A 12378-nucleotide genomic window follows, 5' to 3' on the forward strand; every position below is an offset into this window, starting at 1 on the left:
GTTAGCGTTTTAGATCTTAAGTTTCACGACAGTACAATTAGGACCTGGGCACACAGCAGTTACTGAGCTAATCATGAACTCCTCTTTATGCCAAAGTATTCTAGACTCAAATGTGGATCATGCAACAGGACAGTGATTCCCAAGCACAGCAGAAAATCTACAACAGACCACCTGAAAATGAAAGAAACAAGGTGCTGCAGTGGCACAGTCAAAGTCTAGACCTCAATGCTGTGGTGCATAAACAAACAACTGCAAACCTCAATGACTGAAGCATTGTTGTGAAGAAGAGGGGGCCAAAATTCCTCCAAAACATCAATTATTCCAAGTGCTAAAGGTGGTTCTACAAGATACTAAATCATGACGTGTAGTTAATTTTCACAGGAGTGCATAGAGTCCCATGAAAGTAGCTAATAACATGTAGCAGCAGTTAGAAAATAAACAAAACCCATCCTCCAGGATGATAAGTGAGTGTTAAATTATCACTACACCTAGACAGAATATTCAGTGTTTATGATGTCAGGAAATTATGTATTAAAAACTATATCAATAAGCAGTAGGTCTGAGCTGGTAAGTATTAATAAACTCTTTTTGACATGATAGTGTTATGGTGCTTGTTCCATGTGGAAACATCACCTGCTGAACACAGAGACTCTTGCATAAATGACCTTAAAAAAGACAGGTGAACTTGTGGTGTTGTTGGACCAGAGCAGATTCTGTGCAGAAATACATCACATGTCCCTGGTGAAGCAGGAGGTCTTGCAAGCAATGGTCAGTGAGTTAGAAACACATCCAGCATTTGCCTCCCATGTTTCTAAATTTGAACTCCGGTGTGTGTGTTTCTGTGTGTGTTTAATTTTCACTCAGATGTTTTAATCAGCCGATGATGGAGCGGTGGCCTACCCAAGATGTACCCTTTGTCCTATGACAGCTGGAATAAGCTACAGCCTCCCACCACGACCCTGACCTCAATAACTGTGAAAAAAAAATAATGCATTGAAATATGAATGCCATGATGTTATTTTGTGAAACTCTGGATGCATGAGAAACTCTCCTGTGTTTCTACACTGAAGCCAAACCACTGACTATCATTATCATATGTAAAGGAAATATAAGCTTTAGGGAAAATCAGTAGGTTAACAGTATCAGGTTAACTGCTGCTAAATGACTGCCACAGTAAATAAATATCTTCATTTACCAAGGCATCACTCTTCTTACGATGGAATGAATCACCTTCAATACCAATAACTTACTGATAATAAATGGATTTATACTGGCCACATACTACAGAGACTGAGCTGCTGCTCTAGGCAGTACTTGGCTCCCTACAGCCGCCCAGTTTTCAATTTTTGTTGGCAGGCTGAGAGTTCACAGACATGCAGACATACACATAAACCCTTCAAAGGGGCTCATTTAATCTCAAGCTGTTTATGAGTGGAGCACATTGACTTAATGGTGTAATAAAAGATCAATGGGCCCTCACTTAAAAACAAAACAATCTCCCTCAGGAGGATGGAGACACATAAATCCATCCCCGATGAGGTGGCACACTGCGTATGCAGAGATAGCATGACAGAACTGGACAGCGTGCACACTGAGATGCGATCGCAGCAGATCTTTATCATTTTGACAGGTCATTGGCATTGAGGCAAAGTGGGTGCAGATTTGCAGTAGAGGAGCATAAGAAGATCCATAAGGAGATCCACAGCTCTCAGATATAAAATAGCTTGTTTATATAAATGTGTGTGTGTGCCTGCGCCAACCACATTTCCAGAACCACTGAACAATGGCACATAGCTTCAAGAAGTGCCTCGACTGCATTTTGAGCCAGACTTACTAAGGCTCTTACCAGAAACCCAAATCACAGGCTATCCAGTTCCTTTACGGAAAAAAGGGAATGAGAGGGTAAATATTTCCACATCTATTAATGTTTTCACCATGGAAAAAAAAATCATTGTGTCTTGAAATGCCAATCACTTAATAAAAACAATGTTTTCATCTTCTCAAACTAAATTTCGTCTGGTTCTCGCTTGCCTCTCTCTTTTCCTCAGTCTCTCCACCCTCGTTCTCAAAATGATTTGCTTTTCAGTCTTGGCCCAGATTGATTTCTAAATAAGTGAAATCTGCTCAATTAGCCTAAAGCACTGTATATATAAGCATATGGATGCTGGATCGAATCACAGCCAGCTGAACTGATCAGCTCAGCCTGGATTGGACGGGAGAGATGTGTGGTTCACCTGTTGGCTTATCGCGCTGTTTTCTTCAGGCGATAAGCCGGTTGCATTGCAAAGGACTTCCCCCCCTTACCCAGTTGCCAGGAGGATATAAACCTTCCACGGTTGCCCTAGAGACAGCTAGGTCCCAGTTTGAGTGATGAGGTGGTGGTGGTACTGGTGGTAACTCATTCGGAGAAGCTTTAGTTGAACGGGAAGCTGTAAATACCAAACCTCGTCTTTCATAATCTGATGATCTGTAGCCAGGTTCTCTGTTACTGTAATTGTGACATAAAGGATTATACCATGTTCTGATTTATATAGTTCTAACCTAAACAAACAATCTTTAGCAGACATTAATGATGAATTAACCTGCAGCTACTCTTTTTATTGGATTTAAAGACTTTCCACAATATTTCTGTAACTACAAACATGCCTATTACTACGAATCAATCATTACATCAGATCAAACTACAAGTATTGCTTGTTTGCTTTAACAGGGTAATCACTTTGTAATGTGCACCTGAGTGAGTAACCAAAAGAAAATTACACTTTTTAGATATTTGAAAAAAAAGTGCCATTCATAACACTTTCCTAAAAAGCTTTCCACTTTTACAAGCCTACTCAGAAGGAGTCCTTCTACTTTCCAAGTACTCCCAATTCAACTGTGACCATCAAGCATATTTTCTAAGCTCATCCCTCAGAATTTTAGGTGCCAGCACAGTGGGTGGAGTTGGGACTGAATCCGGTGTCTCTGCTGCTGCTGCACAGTTGTGGCCCAGCTTGGCTTTAAGAAGAAAGATTTTGGTTAGAGCCACACAACCAGCACCACATGGGTGCGGGCACACACCCATAAAAACAAGAGCCCAGCACAACCGACTGAAAACTTTTCTGGTCTGCTTTAATATCCTCTGAATAGACCGTGAGGATTTTTACTGTGCACATCCCACATCGATGTGCACAACTCAAAAGGCAATAAAAAGACTGTTTTGTTTGTTTGTGTAAGAAATGTGTATTATTCCGTGGAGACGTGGAGATTTATTGTCATTTAAATGCCTAAATAAAGACGAGCTTTGCAGAACCAAATTAGATCAAACACTTAATTTCATTTATTTTCTTGTTTTATGCTCTCTCCCTGAATGACATGCTAATGAGGGAAACCAAAGGATGACGCTTGTCTTCTTGATGTATTTCATTCTGGGGCTGTGCAGGAAGCATCTAGAGATTATAAGTCTCCTTATTAGAGGTTAACATGTAGGCTGGTGTCTGCAGCTGTGGTCATTATAACAGCACTGATTAGGCATCCACGGGGGGTCTGCCTGATTGGGTATTTATCTCCAGCCAACAGACGCAATTAAAATTCCCTTCTGAAAGTCAGCCCAAAACGGAACTCCAAAATAGTCCGTCAACCCCGTCAACCCCCCCCCCCATTTCTCCCCTTCTCTGTCTGTGACTTTCCGTTTCAAGACTGCTTCCAAATTTTTGTGGCTCTGAGCACAAAGTCTCCGCTTTATCTCAATTTGCACCCTCTCTTCTCACCACTACAGAGCTGTACCTCAACACAACCTCGCCTTTTTTTTTTACAGTGTTCCTTCCCTTGCTCTGTCTGTCACTGTAACTTTTTCCCACTGCTTATTACGCCACACTTAGATTTTCATAATGTGCTATTAAGTGAATCGACATGCTTTTGCAGTATCGTAAAGTAGCCTCGCGGCACATTTTAATTGCTGTCAGCATTGTGCTAATTTCCCAACCTTTTGCAGGAAAATACAGGCAGTCACAGATAGTTTAGCAAAGGGACATTTAGTAGTGGGGCAGTGACAAGTTTCATTAGAGAAAGAACTTCAGACGCACATCTGTGGTACCAACATGGGGCCCTCGCTGCCCTCTCCCTGTCCCCCCGGATCTGAGGCTCTCTGACAGGAGGGAACACTTCAAGAGTAAATAATGCGTTTTCTCAAGTTGTGCCAAATCGTGGGGCGCTGGAAGAAGGGGTCAGACAAACAGGAAGAGGAGACAGACAAAAGGCACACTAGCAGCTCTGTGAGGCACTGCGCTTCAATCTCAATACTCTTAAGAGGCGTACAGTTGATATGCAGGTAATGCAGGTTGAGCTTTTGCACATATCTTACAGTGCATGCAGTTTAATTTAATGTATTAGCATGCTAAAGCTCACTACTTAGCAATATGCATACAAGTGAACTGATGACAGCATGAATTCATTGTCTATGAAGAATTTATAGATCCATACCAAATTTGTGACAATTAATCAGGTGAATTCAGTAAATAACTAAACTTCTGATTCATATCAAGAGATGTAGTAAGGTTCAACCATCCAGTAGTTTTTGGGATATTTTTGTCTGGACCAACTGGACAGTGCTGCCACCCCTTGAGCTCTGCTTCAAGCACGTCTAAAGGAAAACGGCAATAGAAGATAGACGGAGATGTTTTTATAGGAAAGGGCAAGAGAAGGAGGAGGCGGGTGGACAGCTAAAGGCTAAAGCAGAGAGAAAGCATGCATGAGTGGCAGGGCTTCCCTCATATTTGGCTGCTGTAGTTGATGGAGACAGATGGTAGCCCAGTGGAGTCTCTTCATACCAGCAGACTGAGGCCTTCAGCTTTTAACCCTAAGAGAGCTGATGAGAGATTCTGAGGGGAAGGGAAAACAAGACATGAACGAGATCACAGACACACAGAGACAGCCAGACGGCTACAGATGACGCTTTGAAATAAGCCCTAAACATGCTCCAGTTGTCGGTATGTCCGAATGCACTTGTCTAACACGGCTTCTTCTTTACAATCAAGAAAAGACTCCTTCTCTGAAGAAGACACTTGCACACCTAGGAAGCTGCACCTCACTGTTCCAAGCAAGCACACACAGACACACCTAGAGGAAACAAAAAGGTTCTCAGTATGTGAAAGCCATGTTCGTATGAGAAACGAACAGAGGTATAATGCCTGCCATCTAAACCGAATCCAGAGTCGTAAGGGAAAAGCGCCACTTCCTGCCACACTCCCTTCTCCCTCCGCCAGAATCTCTCCCTAGCAACCATGCATTGGCGTGGTGATTGGACCGGCGTACCAGCGGTTGCTATAGCTACAGGAAGCTCCCCTTTCCTGTAACCCCCTCGTTTTTTTGTGTGGTTTTTTGTGCTTTTTCTGTGTCTGTCTCTCTGTTTCTCCTCATAACCTTGCTGTCTTTATTTCTCTCTTTGTTTTTTTTATATTCTACTCCCCACTGTACTTCTCTCCATTACAGTCTCTCCCCTTGCCTTCAGAGAGCAGTGGCAGTACAGTACAGTAGGCTGATGTTAATATGATGGGGGCTGATGGCTTCCAAAGGGAGGCTGGATTGACTGAGACAGATCTGCAGAGAAAGAGCCAAAGATGCTGCTACTTTATAAAAGCCCCGGTGAGAATATCAGCCAGAAAGGGTGCATTAGCGGAGCAGTCAAGTATTTATCTGACCTGTCTGAATAAATCTTCTATTCCCCTCAGCGCTGTTTTATGAGAGAAATCTGCTTTGTCTCAGAAAATAAATAACTACCGGGAGCAGGTTTGCAGTTTATGTGCAAAGGTGTCTGTGTTTGCATCTGTCTCCTGCTCTGTTTGGATATTTGCTTCTCTGTGTCTGTGTTCTTTGTTAGTCTGTGAGCTGGCTGCATAGGAAGCAAGCACCTTGATTTATGTTTGAGTTAGCCTTATGCTTGTGACACTGACAGGCTCCCTCTGTTTTTGCTGGAATCTAAGAGTGCCAATTATGCTTTGGGTAAATGTGGTCACTATGTCACTGAACCAGTATGCACTAGTCAGCCCATATAGCAGTAATAGAACACTCCATCGTTACACACTATAGCTGCTGACAAGCGCTACAGGATGCATGTATTCAGGGGCTGTTTAATCATTCTGTGAGCTGGCTTCTGTCTTCAGCGTTTTCCATACTTCTTCTTCTTTTTTTGTCTTGATATTTTCCAGCTGATTGCGTGGCTGCTTTTTTATGCCGTAATCAGCTGCGGTATAATGGGTTCAAATGAGATGATTAGTGATCTGTTCCTCCTCTAACTAATGCATGAGAGATGAATTATGGTAATGTAGCATGCAGAAGGTTCATAAGTGTGGGCAAAGATAGAGGGAGAATGAAATGATAAATGATGTGGCTGTATGTCCATATGTGTTTTTACATGCTAAGAGAATGTGGGAGACAGTAACTGAGTGTCAGACTTTTTAAGACTGAATGATCAGGAGCTATTCAGTGGGGCATAGTCAGCCCTTTTGAGGAGAAAAGGGGGCTGGATGCAATACAGACAGAAAAGGAGAAGTAGGAAAAACAGGAGGGAGATTTTTTGTCATAGTTTCACAGTGAAGATGAAGGAAATGGTCAAGGTCAATAACCTGCGCACTCATTCTGATTTCTAAAAAGAAAAGAAAAAAAGGCCAGGAAAGCGCAAAATCAAATGATGAAACACATCCCGGTCTCAAAGTTCATAACCAGGAGTGATAGATAAAGATATTGGCTGCCGGGCAGTGAATTTTCACTACGGTGTGTTGGCATAATACAGTTTAGCCATTAGCCTCCAAATTGCACACACCGCTTGCCAATGTCATCCTGCCCCGAGATGAGAAATTGATTTCATGCTTGAGTGACTGTCATGAGGAAAAAGAAGAAGATGGAGAAAGCAAAAGAGAGAGAGAGAAGAAGAATCAGAAAAAACACATGACAGAGATGGACAGACACGGGAAAAATCCTACCAATGCATTCAGGACATTTTTACACTCTCGAAAAATATACAGAGAACAAACTAAAAGCCAAAGTCAATGCAGACAAAAGGGGAAAGATGGAGTTTGCGAAGTTCAACGGAACATGGAACATGTTTGTGTGTGAGGGGGATTTACACACTGAACAATAAAAGCTTTAGAAAACTGCTGGGTGTGCAGCAGTCCATACGGGAGAGCATATTATGGGCAGGTTTGTGTCAGAGCCTGGCCACACAATAGTCCCCCATTGCCTCATGGGAGCAGGAGAACTGTCTGGAACACGAGGGGAGAGATTTGTCAGATAGGTGTAGGCTAAGATGATGCGATCAGTGACAGCTTTCCATTAGCATCGCGCTGCTACGAGTGCGAGGAAGAGGAAGAAAAGAAAGTGAGAATCAGACTGGCATTATACTCAAGTGATGATGTAATGTTTAGGCGACACAAACGACCCCCCATCCCCCCTCTTTTTCTCTTTTCTGCTCGGTTTCGGTGCTCTGCCCCCCTTTTTCTCTGGGGCACAGAACAGAGCCTTTCGATTGGTTAATAGGACCATAGAGATGCTGAGAATATCCACCAACCAGGGCCCGGGTGCCCCTTCACATCGTTACCACAGCAACCCCACACAACCACAGTGAGCGTGCACACATGTATACAGTAGACGTGCGTGCTTATAAACACAACTGCATGTGTGCACAATAAGCTTTTTTTGGGGTTTTTTACATGTGTGACAGCTAGATGTAACAACAATCCTCAGAAGAATAGCCTTCTGTGAGTTTATCAACTGTAGAACGTCTGGGAGCTGCACAGCACTGTAGTGCAGAGAATAACAAACCCAACTTACCCACCATTGCTTCACGATTATCTAAAGACTACTCAGTAGAGCAGGGCGATATGACCAAAAATATTTATCACGATATACATTTGAAAATTTGCGATAACGATATAACTGACGATATAATTGACACTAGACAAAATACTTTACAACTCCACAACTTTATTAGTGCAAAAAACCCCATCAATGTATTTTCACTTAAACAACAGCTGTTTTTTATGTGCATTACAGCCGTAATGCTCCGACAATCCATCAAGCTGTGCGGGTTCGTAGCTTAGCAAAGTCGTTCTAAAACATTTGACAGATTTTCGAGCGCCGTGTACCACATAAAATCGTTTCGAGGTCAGTAAACACAACCAGAATTCAAACATAAGGCACACGGGATTATAAGGGGCACTGTCGATTTTCAGAAAAATCAAAGGATTGATTTTAAGTGTGCCGTATTTTCCAAAAAAACACGGTAATAACGACGGCCCGCTAGCATGCTCTACCAAAAATAGTGCTTTGTTGTGTATCTGACGGACGAAAGCTAAACCAGTTCCACACCACTGAAGTTGCAACATTTTTAAAAACCAATTCTGGTTCATTTTCTTCATTCAACGATCTGCTTTCGCCTTTCACATTCTCCGTCGCCGCCATGCTTTTTCCGCCATGCGCGTATGAAAACAAATGCACTGCGCATGCGCGTTTTACCCATATTCTATCACGATATTTCATTCTCTTATCATTGCCCAACATTATACCGGTATTACTGTGAACGGTATGATATGGCCCAGCCCTACTACTCAGGATGTTTCCTTATGTAAAAAAGTTGTCAGGGTGTTAAAAAAAAGAAAAAGACAGTTGTCCTGTCTCACAAAAAAAAAAAACAGGAAATGAAAAAAAAAAAAAGAAATAATATTTTTTCTGTTTTTTTTTTTTGTTTTTTCATTTTTTAAAAATTTGCACTGAATAATGTTTACAGTGGAAGAGTTTGCACAATTCTAATGAGCTTGAAACTCAATTTTTGGTACGACAGCATTTATTCTTTGGCACAGCCTGAACTCTCTGAGCAAAGCTTTCTTGTCATTTGCTTAAGTAGTCTACAGGAATAGTTCTCCAGGCTTCTTGAAGGACATTCCAAAGCTCTTTTTTGGATGTCGGCTGCCGTTAGTTCCATTCTCTGTCAAAATTATCCCACACTGCTTCAATAATGTTGGGGTCTGAGCTCTGGGGCGACCAATCACTGACTCACAGTACTCCATTGTGTGGTTTTTCTATCCAGGTATGCTTTTACTGCATTGGCAATGAGTTTGGGATCATTGTCACACTGAAAATGAAGGCATGAAGGCGAATTTATGGTTCAGCAGGGGTAGTGTATTCATATTCCGCTGGTAGTCCCGGGATAACCCGTGCACCTGCAGAGAGCTCTGTTATCAGATGTAAGCAGTGTACAAAGTATGTGGTACAACCAGTCTGTGGACAACTCTTACTTGTGCTATTGTTGGTGCGTCAGCCAGCCGTGGAGAAGAGCAAAGCTATAACATTCAAAGAGCTGATGGGAAACCAGTGTTAAAAACAATAAAAGGTGTCCACTACTGTCTGTGCTTTTTTTTGTGTATTTTCTTTATCTTTTTTCTGAAGTTCTTCCATTCCTGGTGAGCTCCTCCACCATACCTGTCAACCAATCAGCATTTGGCTAACTCCATGTCACTGGATGCAGTGACTGGATGCAGTTAGGATTTTGGAGGACTACAAAGGAGCATGTCTGCGATGGGTAAAAACCCCCCTCGACAGACAAATTTGCAGGACCCTAAATCACGCTTTAACAGTCGTACACTTTCACAATGTTGTTGCGTGGTGGATGAAAATCTGACCAGATGCATCTATTAGCTCATTTGTTTGCTGTTTCCTAAGGACATGACTTTCAGAAACAGTTCATTTGATTTTTTTTAAGCTCTGTCACTTCTTTTTTTTTGTCCTTCAATTGTGCAGTTTCTTCAATTTTTTTTACGGACATGCTGCACAGGATGCTGAGATTTGCCAAGCTTTCAGCTAATAGCTCTTTTTGTTCTCGTTTTGTTGGTGCAAACATAAAGTTTTGTGCTTGTCAAACTGCTTTATTTTTGGCACTTTTGTAATATTCATATAAAGAAATGGAAAAAATTATGTGTTTTTGCAACAGACTGATGCTAGCAAAGTGCCTAAAGATACAAAAAAAATGCTTCTTTGTTAAGCTGTTATGCGTAATGCAACACTGGTTCATCCCTCGCCATTTTTGCGCTTGAATAATTTGTACTTCATAATTAAAGGGCTTTATAAAAAAAAATATTCCTTTTAAAATGGTCAGGTATAATAACTGAACAGAGAATGATTGAAAAAGTAGCCAATGTCCACAGAATTTTTTTTTAAAGACCTTTACAAATCCTTTACAAACTATTGATTAAAACCACTTTAAAAATTTACAAGAAAGCTTGGCTGCTTGGAAGGAAAATATAAAGAAATGAGGCGTGGCTCAAGACTCTTTTAGCACACTGTCGATTGATTTGGGTGTATATAATATAATATAATATAATATAATATAATATAATATAATATAATATAATATAATAAATGTTTGCTCCAAATCCCTTGTAGAGCATTAAACGATAATAAACCATTCCTCTAAGCAACTCGTGCTACCAATGCAAACATATTACAGAAAAGATGTGGCAAGGCGATTCCTTTTTCATTTGTCCTGTAACAGTTTTGGTCTCAAATGTTACAAAGAACTGATAAGTAACCCACAACTTACTGACTGTCTTTGTTTTAGTGTGGAACTATTAACATAATTCTGAGAGCGCTTGCTCAAGGCTGTACAGCAGTGTGACAAACAGCATTCCTCGTTTCTTTCATTTCCAGTTTTCATTTTACACCTGCACAGACACGTGCTTATCACGAGCCCCTTTCAGACTTGCCCTTCACTCTGCAAATGTTGCCAATTGTACATGTCAGTTTTGCATTTGAAATGAACTATGAGTCAGTCTGATTTTTGCTGAGCCACATAAAAATACAAATCCCATTCATCAGACTGTCAACCTCCTAAATTTCCCTCAACTTGAATGTCAGTTGGTCACAGTGTGAATACATTTTGCCTCCAAAGTCTACAGCATAACCAGTGTACATTTTACCTGGGTGTGTAGCTCTCAAAATGTCAATTAACCCTGCAGTAAAACATGTCATAGAGCAGGCTGCCATGTAAATGTGCTTTACACAATAGACAAACACAAATTACAAAAGTGAAAGGGATTCCACACAACTCCTACACTAAGAGGGTGTGTGACTATGTCACCATTGTTTCTATTGGAGGTCACCGGTGCTCTTCCACTGCAAAGCTAAATCAGTCTCATTAATCCACAGCATACAATCTCTTTTAAGTTGCCAGCAAATTAACAGGCTACCTTAGCAGGAGCCTGAGTCGCCTGCAAAGCACCTCTGATCCATTCCAATCCCCACCGTTTACTAATAGTAGCACTCAGCATGTACGCTAGAAGACGGATGAAAAAATGCATGGGCAGTATCTGCAAGCGTGCATGTGGGTGTGTGCTCAGCAGACGAAGACGTGACCAAGATAGATGTCTTGTTTCTGGCCTACCACTGGAATTCCCAGTTCTTTCTAACCATGGCCACCCAGGCTTAGGAACTGTGCAAGGCAGCTCCAGTTTGTGTGATTTTTATATAACTGATTCATTTCTTACCGGTGCAGGTGAAACACTTGACATGAAAGTGGGTCTCTTGTACTCGTACCACTTCGCCTTTGCAAACTTCCCGACATCGCTGGCACCGGATTGGCCCAGAGCTCCGCTGACCGCCTGTTGAGTCTTGGCGATAAGCTGATGAAGGCATAAAAAGAACATTTACTGAACTCAGCTATGGTCCGCTAACACACACATTAAAACACAATTTTGAAAGTTGTGTTGACTGTTCCCATTCCCAGTTTCCTTAAGATTTAGTTTTCCTCTCTCTCAAAGCACATTTGCAGTTCTCAACCTCTGACAAAGTCCTAAGCTTCACAGGCCTTTTATATGTAACTGATGCTAGCTTTTAAAGACACTAAGTTATAGTTACTTGTATCTATATATATATCTATATCTATCTATATATATATACATGGGTGTGTGTGTGTGTGCATTAACCTGCATGGACATGTTGCCGTCGTTCCTGCCATTTTTTTAATACTATTTCTTGATTTTTTAAATTCTTGCCCTCTTAAACTAAATTTAATCAACTTCCCCCTGGGATTAATAAAGTATTCTGATTTTAATATGCAGTATAAACGGAGTCTGGTATGAGTTCAAGCAGGCCAGGGAATCAAGCTCAGCTGCAATCGCAGCAGATGATCTTTTCTCAAAATTACATACTAATGTAGTTTGATATTGCCATTGTCAGTCACACAAATGTGATTCAGAGAAACTATACAGTATACACAATATCTTCTTTGGGCGATCATGGCTCAAGAGTTGGGCGTTCGACTTGTAATCAGAAGGTTGCTGGTTTGAGCCCCGGCTTGGACAGTCATGGTGGTCAGAGGGCCCGGTGGCGCCAGTGTCCGGCAGCCTCGCC

At 41.5% G+C, this 12378-nt stretch overlaps 1 protein-coding gene across 8 annotated transcripts in view; it reads right to left on the reverse strand.

Annotated features, from left to right (window-relative positions):
- ablim3 (actin binding LIM protein family, member 3) overlaps positions 1–12378 on the reverse strand; it is a 44618-nt gene that overhangs the window by 23253 nt on the left and 8987 nt on the right. For all 8 annotated transcript variants that reach the window (XM_040016573.1, XM_040016568.1, XM_040016567.1 and 5 more), the window contains exon 2: positions 11514–11648. In XM_040016573.1, the coding sequence (XP_039872507.1) occupies positions 11514–11648 (135 nt within the window). The remainder of the gene's footprint in view (positions 1–11513; positions 11649–12378) is intronic.

This window comes from Simochromis diagramma, unplaced genomic scaffold (assembly GCF_900408965.1).
Source record: "Simochromis diagramma unplaced genomic scaffold, fSimDia1.1 OVJJ01000685.1, whole genome shotgun sequence".
NCBI lineage: Eukaryota > Metazoa > Chordata > Actinopteri > Cichliformes > Cichlidae > Simochromis > Simochromis diagramma.